Source organism: Heterodontus francisci, chromosome 41 (assembly GCF_036365525.1).
Source record: "Heterodontus francisci isolate sHetFra1 chromosome 41, sHetFra1.hap1, whole genome shotgun sequence".
NCBI lineage: Eukaryota > Metazoa > Chordata > Chondrichthyes > Heterodontiformes > Heterodontidae > Heterodontus > Heterodontus francisci.
In genome coordinates, this window is record NC_090411.1 from 24232462 (window position 1) to 24248073 (window position 15612).

Genomic DNA, 15612 nt, shown 5'->3' on the forward strand with positions numbered 1-15612 from the left:
CAAGATTACAACTGACTATAATTGGGTTAAAGCAAAGACTGAGAGTAATTGCCAGTACTGTTATAATACGTCAACTGTGTCCTTCATCCTACTGGAGGTTCAGGACATATCAGTCTCCCTGAGGAAATGACACTCATCTGATCAAGACATTTACTTTTATTTATTATTCTTGCCTTTTGTGAAGTGATTCAATTTTTTTCCCAAAAATATACATTATTCATAAAATTTGTAAAAAATACATTACATCAGTTCAAATTTGACATTTTATAAAGTGCTATACAGACCATTTTCTTTCAAAATGAGGTGCTTGACTACTCTTGCCATTTCAGTTTGTATTTACAATGAACGTTTGCATTTCATATCGAATATTCTCTGGTGCCTACAACCCAAGGAGTTTTACACAGTTTCCTGCCCCTCGGGTATACTATGGCAGCACGGCCTTATACAGTGGCATTTCCCCCTTTGAGCCTTTGCGGGCGGCTGCCCCAAGCTTTACTGCGTCCCTCAGCACGTAGTCCTGGACCTTGGAACGTGCCAGTCTGCAACACTCGGTCATTGACAGCTCCTTGCACTGGAAGACCATCATGTTTCGGGCAGACCAAAGAGCGTCTTTCACCGAGCTGAAGATCCTCCAGCAGCAGTTGATGTTTATCTCGGTGTGTGACCCTGGGAACAACCCATGGAGCACAGAGTTCCCCCCCTTTATGTATATTTCCATGATGTAGACAACTGCTGAGGAATGGAACATTATATCAATTTCTCATATCCAGCATCAACACCAAGTACTTCTTAGGTAGAGTTTGGGATTCGCCTGGTGGGTAGAGATGTAGCAATAAACTTAAAGGAACACCCCAATTGCATCATAACAGATAGACGGGACCTCAATCTAACCTCATCCAAAAGCCTGTGCCTCTAATAATCAAAAGTTAGATTTACATGTGTATTTGGAGTGATCCAACATCCAGGAAAAAGCTGAATATTCTGACATGCTTGGAGATCAGTAGAAGACAATATGGTTCACAGACTCAAAATTCATAATATGATCGAAAAAAGAGAAAGATAAATAGATGCTTTGAAAGAACAACACCCTTGAAAATCTATTATTCTTTCGAAAACCACTCTAATCTTTCACATACTCCTTGTAATGGCATTTTAAGTGGTGTGGGAGCCTTATATACTTTATTGAAAAGACAGATTATATCACAATCCATCTTTCAAAACCTCAGAAGGAACCTAACCCTGAATTTGCCAATTATGTTATCATCAGTTTAGGAAACAGTCTTAGGTGTTCCAAAAGAATGGCTTTAATATTATTCTGACTTTAAAAAGTTGAATTTGTTCAACTTAGCAACGCACAGATCTTTTAGCCTCTCCAAGCATATTACCAAATATGGCCTGGGACTTAAAGGTGGCTTTAGAGTATATAAATTCTGATTGGTGCAATTCAGAGGTGTGGTCAGTGCACAGTGGAACATCCTGACCCTACCTGTTGCATGCAACTGTTCCCAAATGAACCTTCCTTCAGCAGTTTATGAGGTATGTTAATGAGCTCTTGTACTCTCAGGGAGCTGAATCCGAGAGTTTGCATGCACGCTATTCAAACTTGTGAGCATGACTATTTAAAGGGTTGCAGCAGCTGTTAAACAGGGAGCAGAACTGAGAGTGCGAAAATGATTTCGGAACCTAACTCAAATGGCAATGGAGGTCTATATGATGGAGCTTCCTACATTACAGCAGTGAATACACTTTAAAAGTATTTCATTGACTGTAAAATGCTTTGGGACCTCCTGAGAGCCTGGAGGTGCTATATCAATCCAAGTTCCTTATTTCTTTCATCAAGTAGACGAGCTGGCAGATTCACGGGTGCAGCAGTACAGATGCACTTCCAAAGTACTTGGAAACAGCTGAGAGGGAATTTGCCTTCCGTGACCTCAGGATGTTCCAAACCACTTCACAATCAGTGAAGCAGTTTTGAAGCTACTTTTAGTGGGAGGTGGTGGCGTAGTAGTAATGTCACTAGACTAGTGACCCAGAGCCCCAGGCTATTGCTCTGGGAACGTGGGTTCGAATCCCACCACGGCAGATGGTGAAATTTGAATTTAATTAATACATCTGGAATTAAAATCGAGTCTAATTGTGACCATGAAACCTTTGTCGATTGTTGTAAAAACCCACCTGGTTCACTAATGTCCTTCAGGGAAGGAAGTCTGGCTTACATGTGACTCCAGACCCACAGCAATGTGGCTGACTTTTTACATGCCCTCTGAAGTGGCCCAGCAAGCCACTCAGTTCAAGGGCAATTAGCGATGGGCAATAAATGCTGGCCGAGCCAGCGACACCCACATCCCATGAACGAAAATGCAATCACTATTGCATAAAGGTCCCACAAGCGACAATCAGATAAATGATCAGTTAATCCACTGATATTAGTTGAGGGACTAATGTTGGCCAGCCCATCTTCCTGCTCTTCATCGGGATCCTTTACATCCAGTTGAAATACAGCAACTCTAACAGTGCATCAGTGCTGCACAGAAGTGTCAGTCTTGATTACGTGCTCTAGTCTCTGGGGTGGGCCTTGAACACACAGCCCTCTGACTGAGAGGCAAAGCTGACAAAAATATGGCAGCTCTGAGGAAAGGTTCCAGGATAGTGCTACCCGGTATAACCTAGAGCAAGCATCTCTGCAAATGTGCATGTTGCAAAATATGTTCTCACAGCCTGTTACTCTTGACCTGCTCACCCGCACTTAGCAGTCATGTAGCTTGTAAAATCTTGTTTGTTTCATTCTCTTTCATGGGCAACACAATATTACAGCACGTACAGGACAAGATGGTACATAATTACAGAATCATAGAATGATATAACACAGACGGAGGCCATTTGGCCCATCGTGCCTGTGCAGGCTCCTTGAAAGAGCTGTCCAATTAGTCCCACTCCCCTGTTCTTTCCCCATAGCCCTGCTAATTTTTCCCCTTTCAAGTATTTATCAGGTTCCCTTTTAGATGTTAGATGAATCTGCTTCCACTGCTCTTTCAGGGAGCACGTTCCAGATCATCATAACTCACTGCGTCAAATCTTTTGACCTCATGCTGCCTATGGTTCTTTTGCCAATTATGTTGGATCGTAATAAAATAAAAGCAAAATACTGCCGATGCTGGAAATCTGAAACAAAAACAATAAGTGCCGGAAAAACTCAGCAGGTCTGGCAGCATCTGTGGAGAGAGAAGCAGAGTTATCGTCTCAGGTCTGTGACCTTTCATCAGAACTGGCAAAGGTCAGAAAAGAATTAGGTTTTAAGCAAGTGAAGGGGAGGTGGCTGGGGGAGAGAACAAAGGGGAAGGTGTTTGATAGGGCAGAGGGTGATTAAATAACACAGCTGTCCTGAGACAAAGGCAAAGTGTGTGTTAATGCTTGTGGTGAAAGACAAAGCATTACCCCAGAGAGATTGCTAATAGTGGAATAATGAGCATCTCTGTCTACATCAAAAGCAGGCACACGGTTAAAAAATATTTTAAAAAGGCCAGTCATGCTCTGAAGTTATTGAACTCAATATTCAGTCCACAAGGCTGTAGAGTGCCTAATTGAAAGATCAGGTGCTGCTCCTCGAGCTTGCGTTGATGTTCATTGGAACACTGGAGCAGGCCAAAGACAGCAATGTTGGCATGAGAGCAGGGGGGAGTGTTGAAATGGCAAGCAACTGGAAGCTCATGCTTTTGGACTGAGCGGAGGTGTTCAGCAAAGCGGTCACCCAATCCGCGTTTGGTCTCCCCAATGTAGAGGAGACCACATGGTGAGCAGCAAATACAGTATAGTACATTGAAAGAAGTACAAGTAAATCGCTGCTTCACCTGAAAGGAGTGTTTGGAGCCTTGGATAGTGAGGAGAGAGGATGTAAAAGGACAGGGAAGGTGCCATGGGAAGGGGACGAGGTGTCGGAGGTAATGGAGGAGTGGACCAGGGTGTTGCGGAGGAAACAATCCCTTCGGAATGTTGACAGGGGATGGGAGTCGAAGATGTGTTTGGTGGTGGCATCATGCTGGAGGTGGCAGAAATGGTGGAGGATGATTTTCTGCATGTGGAGGCTGGTGCGGTGGAAAGTGAGGACAAAGGGAACCCTGTTGCGGTTCTGGGAGGAAGGGGAAGGGGTGAGGGTAGACGTGCAGGAAATGGACCAGACATGGTTGAGGGCCCTGTCGACCACAGTGGGGGAGAATCCTCGGTTGAGGAAAAAGGAAGACATATCAGAAGCACTGTTGCGGAAGGTAGCGTCATCAGAGCCGATGCATCGGAGATGGAGAAACTGGAAGAATGGAATGGAGTCCTTACAGGAGACAGGGTGTGAAGAAGTGTAGTTCAGGTAGCTGTGGGAGTCGGTGGGCTTGTAATGAATATTAGTAGACAGCCTATCCCCAGAGATGGAGACAAAGAAGTCGAGGAAGGGAAGGGAAGTGTTGGAGATGGACCATGTAAAGTTGAGAGAAGGGTGGAAATTGGAAGCAAAGTTGATAAAGTTTTCCAGTTCGGGGCAGGAGCAGGAAATGGCAGCGATACAGTCATTAATGCACTGGCAAAAAAGTTGGGGGAGGGGGCCTGAGTAGGACTGGAACAAGGAATGTTCGACATATCACACAAAAAGACAGGCATAACTGGGACCCATGCGGGTACCCATAGCAACACCGTTTACTTGGAGGAACATTGCATCTTTGTCAGATTCTCCCACCACTGGAAATGCTTTCTTCGTAATTAGTCTATCAAATAAAGAAACATCTAGCTTTTAACAATGATAAGCTGTAATGCGAAGACAGTGGGTTGTATTCAGGAAAGGTGACATCAAATGGAGTTTGGAATCCTCTTTGCTTGAAACTGTGTCAAAGTTGACATGTTTTCTTTATTAATCCCCGCTGACGTGGATGTAATTGCACAGTGGCAGAGCAGAGCGTCGTGGGCCATTAAGCAAGTTATTCAATCAAATAAGCGCCATTTAAATGCGTGAAGGTTGAAAATCACTTTTGCATTACAGTTCCTATCGTGCTTGCATGTGCCAGTTGTGGTTCAGTGGGTCACACTCTCACCAGTGAGTCATAAACTCGTAGGTTCATAGCTCCACTCCATGGGATGTGAGTAATGAAACCAAACTGAAAGTCCAGTGCAGTACTGAGGTAGTGCTGTGCTGTCTTTCTAATGAGATGTAAAACCGAGGACCTTGTCTGTCCTCTCGAGTGAATGTAAATGATCCCATGGCACTTTTCGAAGAAGAGCAGGGGAGTTCTCCCCAGTGCCTTGGCCAACATGTATCCCTCAACCAACATCACTTCGAAAAAAGGATATCTGATCATTATCACATTGCTGTTTGTGGGAGCTTGCTGTGCACAAATTGGCCACCGTGTTTTCAAAAGTTATTCACTGAGGTAGAGCACTTTGGGATGTCCTGAGATTGTGGAAGGCGCTATATAAATGCAGGTCTTTCTTGCAGAATTTTAGGTCGTTTGTGTGCATCTCTGCAACTCGTCATGTTTTGTGACAGGCAAAATCCCAATGCAACGCTAACTGCTGAGAGCTATTTCAACTCACCAAGGCTCCTGCGACAGCACCTTCCAAACCCGCAACCTCCGCCACCTGGAAGGACAAGGGCAACAGATGCATGAGAACACCACCACCTGCAAGTTCCCCTCCAAGTCACACACCATCCTGACTTGGAACTGTATCGCCGTTCCTTCACTGTCACTGGGTAAAAATCCTGGAATTCCTTTCCTAACAGCACTGTGGGTGTACCTGCACCACATAAAAAGAAAGAGAGTAGCTAAAGTGAGCGTGAGGCCCTTGGAGGATAGGACTGGAGAATTGCTAATGGGGAACAGGGGAATGGCAGATAATTTAAACCAATATTTTGCATCGGTCTTCACAGTGGAGGACACTATAAACAGCCCACAAATATCAGATAAGCAAGGAACTAATGGGAGGAAAGATCTTGTAACAATCTCTATCACGAGGGATGAAGTATTTGACAAACTAATGGGACTAAAGGCAGACAAGTCGCCAGAACCTGATGGCCTACATCCAAGGGTTTTAAAGGAAGTGGCTGCAGAGATAGTGGAGGCATTGATCGAAATATCCCAGAACTCACTGGATTCCAGGAGGGTCCCTGCGGGTTGGAAATCTGCTAATGTGACACCCCGTTCAAGAAGGGAGGGAGACAAAAAGCAGGAAACTACAGGCCAGTCAGCCTAACATCGGTCATTGGGAAAATGCTCGAGTCCATTATTAAGGAAGAAATAGCAGGACGTTTAGAAAAGCTTAACGCAATCAAACAGAGTCAACATGGTTCTGTGAAAGGGAAATCATGTTTGACAAATTTGCTAGAGTTCTTTGAGGATATAACAAGCAGAGTGGATAAAGGGGAACTGGTAGATGTAGTGTATTTAGATTTCCAGAAGGCATTTGATAAGGTGCCACATGAAAGATTATTGCACAAGATAGGAGCTCACGGTATTGGGGGTAACGTATTAGCACGGATTGAGGATTGGTTAACTCACAGAAGACAGAGAGTTGGGATTAATGGGTCATTTTCAGGTTAGAAAGACTTAACTAGTGGAGTGCCACAAGGATCAGTCCTAGGGCCTCAATTATTTACTATCTATATTAATGACTTGGAGGAGGGGCAGAGTGTAATATATCCAAATTTGCTGACGATACAAAAATAGATGGGAGGGCATGTTGTGATGAGCACATAAGGAATCTACAAGGGGAGATAGACAGGTTGAGTGAGTGGGCAAAAACTTGGCAGATGGAGTTTAATGTAGCAAAGTGTGAGGTCATGCACTTTAGTAGGAAGAATCAAAAGGCAGACTATTATTTAAATAGAGAGAGACTCCAAAAAACAGCAGCACAGAGGGTTCTGGGTGTTCTTGTGCATGAAACACAAAAACGCAGCATGCAGGTGCAACAAGTAATTAAGAAGGTAAATGGAATTTTGGCCTTTATTGCTACGGGTTGGAGTTTAAAAATAAGGAAGTCTTGTTACAACTGTACAGAGTGTTGGTGAGGCCGCACCTGGAGTACTGTGTACAGTTTTGGTCCCCGTATTTAAGAAAGGATGCACTGGCACTGCAGGCAGTTCAAAAGAGATTCACTAGGCTGATTCCTGGGATGAAGGGGTTGACTTATCAAGAACGGCTAAACAGGTTAGGCCTTTATTCATTAGAGTTTAGAAGAATGAGGGGTGATCGTATTGAAACTACAAGATTCTGAGGGGGCTTGACAGGGTAGATGTTGAGAAGATGTTTCCACTAGTGGGGGAATCTCGAACTAGGGACACAGTTACAGAATAAGGGGACACACATTTAAAACTGAGATGCGAAGGAATTTCTTCTCTCAGAGAGTGGTGAATGTCTGGAATTCTCTACTCCAGAGAGTTGTGGAGGCTAGATCACTGAAAGTATTTAAAGAGGAGGTAGATAGATTTTTGAAATATCGGAGAATTGAAGGCTATGAGGAGCTGGCACGAAAGAGGAGTTGAGGTCTGGGGCAGATCAGCCATGATCTTATTGAATGGCGGGGCAGGCTTGAGGGGCCGAATGGCCTACTCCTGCTCCTATTTCTATGTTCTTATGGACTGCAGTCATTTAAGAAGGCAGCTCACCACCACCTTCTCAAGGGCAATTAGGGAAGGGTAATAAATGCTGGCCAACATCCCATAAACTAATTTAAAAAAAGCCGTTTTGACATCGCATGAGGCCCACACTGGTGCTACTGGGTTTACTGATAATTCTCAGCTTTGTGCCTCCACTATAGACAAACACCAAGAGGAGGCTGTGGCACCTTCACCTGGTGAGAGGGCAGGAGGGCAGTCAAGCCTGGAGAGTAACTAACAAAGGGCGATTGGCCGAGACGCAGAAGTGGGCCATCCATCTGCGCTCTTGGCGGCACAGACAGAACGGGGACAAACTCAATTTGGAATGAAAATGATCTGCAAACAAGAAAATTTGCGTTCAGTGTGTTTGCTCGCAACTTAAGCTTGAGCCTTGGGATTGTCATTGAGGAGCAGGAAGGATTCCCACTCATTCCGAGCTAGCTGCCTGAGTATGGACCCGTTGTACATTCTGGTCATGTTTATATAAAATTATATTGAGTCTGCAGCACAGCAACAGGCCAATCAGCCCATCTGGTCTGTGCCTCCTCCTAAACCCCCTCCTCACTCACCCCTATCAGGGTTTTCTTCAATGTGGCAAATCTCCATGAAGTTACTGATGCCATTTCCTCAAATAAGAAGCATATTTTCTTTTGCAGATGAGTGTTGCTTTATGGGTATCACGGCAGCCATTTTGAACAGGCGAAATGAATGACCAGTTTTTGGCAATAGTTTGGGATCAATGTTGGCCAAGACACTGGGGAGAACTGTCAGTTTTCTATTTTTGTTTGGGTAATATCACTCAAACTTTAATGTCCACCTGAACAGATAGGTTCTAAGAATTCAATAGTTTCCCTCGTGTGACAATGTAGCATCGGAACTTAGGAAGAGGGCGGGGGGGGGGGGAGTGGGGGGAGGTGCTATTCAGCCCCCAACCCTGCTCTGCTATTCAGTTTGATCATGGCTGATCTGTATCTTAAATCCATTCATCCACCTAGGTTCCTCAACCCTTAATACTCATTCCTAACCAAAATCTATCAATTTCAGTTTTGAAATTTTCAATTGACCGTTAACATCAGTAACTGTTTGGGGGAGAGAACGTTCCAGATTTCCACTAGCCTTTGTGTGAAGAAGTACTTCCTGACATCACCCCTGAACAGCTCAGCTCTAATTTTAAGGTTATGCCCCCTTGTTCTGGATTCCCCCCCACCGGGGGAAATACTTGCCCTTTATCTACCTGTCAGATCCTGTAATCGTCTTAAACACATCAATTAGATCAACCCTTAATCTTCTATACTCAAGGGAATTCAAGCCTAGTCTGTACAGCCTAGCGCCATAATTTAACCCTTTTAGCCAGCTATCACTCTGGCGAGTCTACACTGCACCCCCTCCAAGGCCAATATAGCCCCTCAGGTTATTTTGGAAAATGCTTTAGACTATTAGCTCAAGCAACTGGCATAGACGTCGAACCTGAGGATGCCCCTATCTAAGGAGTGGTGCAGTGGTTAGCACCGCAGCCTCACAGCTCCAGGGTCCCCGGTTCAATTCCAGGTACTGCCTGTGCAGTGTTTGTAAGTTCTCCCTGTGACCGCGTGGGTTTTCGCCGGGTGCTCCGGTTTCCTCCCACAGCCAAAGACTTGCAGGTGATAGGTAAATTGGCCATTGTAAATTGCCCCTAGTGTAGGTAGGTGGTAGGGAATATGGTATTACTGTGGGGTTAGTATAAATGGGTGGTTGTTGGTCGGCACAGACTTGGTGGGCCGAAGGGCCTGTTTCAGTGCTGTATCTCTAAATAGAATAAAATAAAGCCAAAGAGACACAAACCCATTTCAGGAGGAATGAGGGGGCGGGGGCAAAGATACTCAAGTCAGAGATTCTTCTTCATCTCGTGGGGTCCACTGGAATGTGACTGTGCTTCTCCACAGCTTCAGTCTGATGTCGACCGACTCATTGTCCACCAGTAGATTTTTCTGTTCCTAATCGAGAGTCGAAGCTCTTGCAGTATGTTTCTGTGCGAGGTACAGTGCCTGGCCGTTCCAGCAGCCAGCTTCCATTATACCAACCATGATTCGGGTTGTCAGCTCTGCTTGGAGGTATTCCTGGAAGTACCACCACATGACCTCTATCCTCCCAATGCCCCGCCCCCCCCTCCACACACACTTCTGCCATTGGTCACTCTACATCTCCATCCTCACAGGGCACTGCCTTTCCCCACCAATCAGAATGTGATTGGAGTTTACATGAACTGATTAGATGATTATTGACTGCCAGCCCAACATCCTTTTGTCCCCCTTTGTCTGATATGTTTACAACTAATAAACAAAAGTGTTCCAACAAAATTTAAAAATAAAACGCAATTTTTTAATGCCCCATTGATTTCCCCTCCCCTTCTGGGTGTTGCTCCCAGCACTATTCTGGATATTAATCTTGAATTCTTGGAGACTGCAGGGCAATCCTCGAGGATTGGTACCCTATCCAGGGAGTTAGCAGCAGTTAGATTCCAGATCATAGAATTACACAGAATACAACACAGAAACAGGCCATTTTGGCCCAACTGGGCCATGCTGGTGTTTATGCTTCACATAAACCATCTCCCATCTCCCGCCCGACGTCATCTCACCCTATTTAAATATCTTTCTATTCCTTTTTCCCTTATGTACTTATCTAGGTCAGCATTGCCAATAGAGGAGAACATTTGCCAGTGATTGTTCTACAGTCATCCATAATATAATCGCGTCTTCAGGGAGTTGTCATTGTTAACTGATTCCATTTACCAATTTATTAACGAGCCTGAGTAATAAAACCACTGGACGTATTTTTCTAACCAGTTCTTGTGAACAGGGCAGTATTTGATCAGAATGGTTAGCATTACTAATGAGATGGTTTCAATAGGTTTTGATGGGGTTATGTGGAAACAACAACAACTTCATTTACATGGTGCCTTTAACGTAGCAAAATGTTCGAAGGGATTTCACGAGAGTGTCAGCAAATAACAATTTGATACTGAGTAACATAAGAAGATATTAGGACAGGTGACCAAAAGCTTGGTTGAAGACATAGATTTTGAGGGGCATATTAAAGTAGGAGAGAGAGCTAGAGAAGCCAGAGAGGTCTAGGGAGGGGATTCCGGAGCTTAGGGCCTTGGCAGATGAAGGCATGGCTGTCAATGGCGGGGCGATGAGTAACAGGACTGCACAAGAGGCCAGAATTAGAATTGGCCTGTGACTGTTATACCATTGTTTAAAAAGGGTGCGAGGGATAGGTCAAATAATTATAGGTCTGTCTGACCTTGGGGGTGGGTAAATTATTAGAATCAATTCTGAGGGACAAGACAAACCGCCACTTAGAAAGGCATGGATTAATCAGGGATAGTCAGCATGTATTTGTTAAGGGAAGGTCATGGCTTACTAACTCGATTGAGTGTTTTGAGGAAGTACAAGAAGGATTGATGAGGGTAGTGCAGTGGATGTGGTCTACGTGGATCTTAGTAAGGCATTTGACAACGTCCCGCATGGCAGACAGGTCAACAAAGTGAAATCCCATGGGATACAGGGGAATGTGGCAGGTTGGATCCAAAATTGGCTCAGGGACAGGAAACAAAGGGTAGTAGTTTTTACGAATGGTAAGCGGTTTCCAGTGGCGTTCCACAGGGCTGAGTGTTGGGTCCCTTGCTGTTTATGGTATATATTAATGATTTGGACTTAAATGAGGGAGGCATGATTGAGAAATTTGCTGATGACACAAAAATTGTAGTTGATAGTGAAGAGGATATCTGTAGACTCCAGAATGATATCAATGGTTTGGTTGAGTACGTGGAAAAGTGGCAAATGGAATTCAATCCAAAGAAGTGTGAGGTAATGCATTTGGGGAGGGCAAACAAAGTGAGGGAATACACAGTAAATGGGAGGATATTGAGAGGGGTAGAAGAAGTGAGAGACCTTGGAGTGTATGTCCACAGGTCCCTGAAGGTGGCAGAACAGGTAGATAGAGTGATGAAGAAGGCCGAGGTATAGAATACTAAAGCAGGGATATAATCTGGAACTGTGTAAAACATTGCTTAGGCCACAGCTGGAGTATTGCGTACAATTCTGGTCACCACATTACAGGAAACTTTGGAGAGAATACAGAGAAGATTTACAAGAATGTTGCCAGGGCTTGAAAGTTGCAGCTATGAGGAAAGATTGGATCGGCTAGGGTTTTTTTCTTAGAACAGAGGAGGCTGAGGGAGTGACTTAATTGAGGTCTACAAAATTATGAGGGGCCTAGATAGAGTAGACAGGAAGGACCTGTTTGCCCTCTTGGGAGAGGTCAATTACCAGGGGGCACAGATTTAAGGTGATTGGTAGAAGGATTAGAGGGGATATGAGGAAAAACGTTTTCACCCAGAGGGTGGTGTGTGTCTGAAATTAACTGCCAGGAATGGAGGTGAAGGCAGAAACCCTCAATTCTTTTAAAAGGTACCTGCACATGTACCTGAAATTCTGTAACCTGTGAGGCTATGGACCAGGTGCTGGAAGGTGGGATTATATTGGGAGCTATTTTTTTTGTCCGGCATGGACACGATGGGCTGAATGACCTCCTTCTGTGCTGTAATTCTTCTATGGTCTCTGTGGTTCTAATTAGAGGAGCGCAGATATTGTGGAGGGTTGTAGGGCTGGAGGCCCTGGAGGGAGGAGCGAGGCCATGGAGGGATTTGAGAAAAAGCAAAGGAAACATTGGAGGCCTCGCCCAAATGTTTTTTGATGTTTAAAAAATATTTTTGTGCGGCCAGGACAAGAACTATCAAAAGCTTTCCTGAAATCCATGTACACCATATCCTAGATGGGCAAGATCTCCCCTTCAGGAACCCATATTGGCATTTCTGCATGATTTTTATTTTTGTCCCGATGCTTTACGATCTTATCTTTACTAAGGGTTTACATAACTGTACCTACAATGGATGCTCCCTGAGTCATTTTAAACTCCCTTTCTTAAAAATAGGAATTGCTTGCTGTCCCCATATAACCAGGCAGGAATGCTTTTAAATTTGGCATCTTTGCTCTTCATGGGTACAGATTGGTCCATAGCATTCACTTGGTTGGAGGACTCCAAACGTCCAATAAACCACAATAATGCTTCTTTAACTGAGGAGGAGTCTTAGAGTCATAGAGTTATACAGCACAGAAACAGGCCCTTCGGCCCATTGTGAGCAGAGCAGATTTGGAAAAGTAACTGCACTCAGAAATGTATCCAAAGCCAGTCTTTCAATACTTTTAATTAAAAATGAACCCCTCATGTTTGGTAACAAAAGGCCAGAGGGAAAACTCTGCCTTGTTCCATGGGAATGGGTGTCTGCGTTAAACTTGGCCTCAGCCAGCAGAGGGAGATGTGGCCTAGGATATCGGGATGCAGCACAGGGAGGTGTCGGGGATAGCAAAACCGAGCTGGAATTTGTTTATGCTCGGTGAAAGCAAGAAAATGCTTCAAATTCAGGCACAAAGCTTTCGACAAGCTGGTTTTGATGTGTCTGGTCATGCCTGACATGAGCTAAGAATAGCACAGTTTCAATTAAATTACCCCATCCTCACCCCTCTTTTCTCCAGAGGTTTTCTGTGTTGTGATGGATTGAGGGAGATTTGTTTTCCTGTTCACCCCCGCAGCCCCCCATGGAGGGAGATGAGTTAAACAGAGGAAAATTAGTATTGGGGACTTTTATATCCCATCTATTGCTGCTCAGTGGTTAGTGATGTGGCCTGTGAGTGAGGGAGGTTGTAGGTTCAAGTCCTACTTCAGAGATTTCAACCACAGAATTGGAGGCTGAAATCCCATTGCAGTTTGAGGGAGGGCTACACTGTCAGAGGCTATACCAAGGCTCTGTCTGCTATCTCAGATGGATATAAAAGGTACCCTAGTGTGATCTTGAAGAGGAGCAGGGAGTTCTCCCTGTCCAGTTTAATGTTTATCTGTCAATGAACATCATCAAAACAGATCGCCTAGTTATTTGCTGTTCGTGGGAGCTTGCTGTGCATAAAATGGCGACAATGTTTCCTACTTTACAGCAACTTTTCTTTCAATATTCTTTCATGGGATGTGGGTGTCACTGGCAAGGCCAGCATTAGTTGGCCATCCCTCATTGCCCTTTACAACTGAGTGGCTTGCTAGGCCATTTCAGAGGGCAGTCAAGAGTCAACCACATTGCTGTGAGTCTGGAGTCACATGTAGGCCAGACCAGGTAAGGATGGCAGATTTCCTTCCCTAAAGGACATTAGTGAACCAGATAGGTTTTTACAACAGTCAGTGAAAGCTTCCAATTCCAGATTTTTACTAATTAATGAATGAATTGAATTTAAATTCCACCAGCTACTATGGTGGGAATTGAGCCTGTGTCACCTGGGCATTAGATTAATGATTCAGTAACATTACCACGACGCCACCCTCAAAAGTATTGTGTTGGCTATGAATGTACTGAGGGCTCAAAAGGCGTCATATAAATTCAAGTCTTTCTTTCTCTATACCTCTTTACTTAGCCTCCTGTTTTCTCATGGGCTTTTGGCCAGGAGATCAATCTTGCTAAATTGAACCTTGGCTGGGGACTCGCCTCTCTATGGTACATCTACAATGTACTGACTGCACCCCAACGTCCCCCCTCCCACCCACTTCCCCCTTTACTAATGGAACGGAGATTCTGAGAGAATTTTGAACCCAGAACAATCCTGATTGAGAGTGGTCATGTTGTTGTTTGGTGTGCCATCACTTTGGGAGGTTTAGTCCTGAAGGTTAGCGCTCGCCCTTGTAAAGGGTGTTCGAGATTATGGAGCAATTGGATTGAACTAATTAACCACTCAATTTTCCCCACAGCCTGGGCTGAACATAGCCACGCAACTAATAAATATCCATAGAAAGCAATCGCACAGCAAAGGGTTCAATGGAAATTGGGCAAACAGTGGTTAAACAAGTGCAGGAAGAGGGTGTACAGCAAAGACCAACATGCATGGAGGGACTTATAACCGAGATTATACATCAATCACCTTTAAGAACAGAATATTGACACTAGATAACCACAGAGAAAGGAGACATTACCAAAAATCACCATGGAAACAGGCTCTTGGCTACTAAATCACTACAGAAAATGAACACTTAGCAATGACTGTCATGAAAATGGACTCATAGCCACTATGAATGTGCTGCTCAGATCCCATCTGGAGTATTATGCACTGACCTGGTCACTGAATCACAGGATGTTATTACTGTTGAAGGACACAGGGACAAGTCACACAGGTACAGACTGTTGAGCCAAAGTTACGAGGAAAGACTAAGGGAGATGGGCATGTTTTCCTTTGGAAAGAAGAGAATTTACGATCTCTAAAAGACCCCTTAGTTGAAATTTTTATGACTATGAAGAAAATCGATTGAAGAAAACGGCCCAATTTGGTGAAAGATTCCGATACCATGAGACACAAATTAAAAATGAGAATGTTGGGAATAAAATGACAACTTGTGCATAAAACTCTTCGCCAAAAGTGCAATAGGTGCTGGAATACGTTACTGTTGAAGTTAGCGTTTGAAGTTAGCAATATAAAAGGGTTCAAGAGAAGACTCACCACCCCCTTCTCAAGGGCAATTAGGGATGGGCAATAAATGCTGGCCTGGCCAGCGTTGCCCACATCCCATGAAAGAATTTAAAAAAAACTAAGATGCATTTCTGGAAGGAGAAGGGATTGAAGGATATGGCTGGGCATGTGGGGGCGAGATTTGAGAAGGTTGTTATGTGATAATACGGCAAGATGGCACGGCGATTGGGGTCAAATATCTTTTGCTGGACAGACAATAGTAGAAAGTCCAATTTTAACCCCCCACTGACCTCCTCCAGACTCTGTTACTTTAATCTTCATTCACCACACTGCACAATCTTCCCTCCGAGTGCACCTTGGGACAAACAAAGTTCTCATTGTATCTCGATTACGTGAACTCTCTGTTCTCCTTTAAATTGTTCCTTGGTCCATTTA

General features: G+C 44.3%; 1 protein-coding gene across 3 annotated transcripts in view; it reads right to left on the reverse strand.

Moving 5' to 3' along the window:
* Positions 1-241: 241 nt before the first annotated feature.
* The window catches only part of LOC137353367 (cytochrome P450 2D6-like), a 40367-nt gene continuing 24996 nt past the window's right edge, over positions 242-15612 (reverse strand). Inside the window, exons 9-10 of one of the 3 annotated variants that reach the window (XM_068019551.1) lie at positions 5572-5616; positions 242-729 (exon numbers count right to left, since the gene is read on the reverse strand). In XM_068019551.1, coding sequence (XP_067875652.1) covers positions 425-729; positions 5572-5616 — 350 coding nt within the window. In that variant the 3' untranslated portion in view covers positions 242-424. Of the gene's footprint in view, positions 733-5571; positions 5617-15479; positions 15533-15612 lie in introns of those variants that run through there. The other 2 variants (XM_068019550.1, XM_068019553.1) reach the window with 2 other exon arrangements.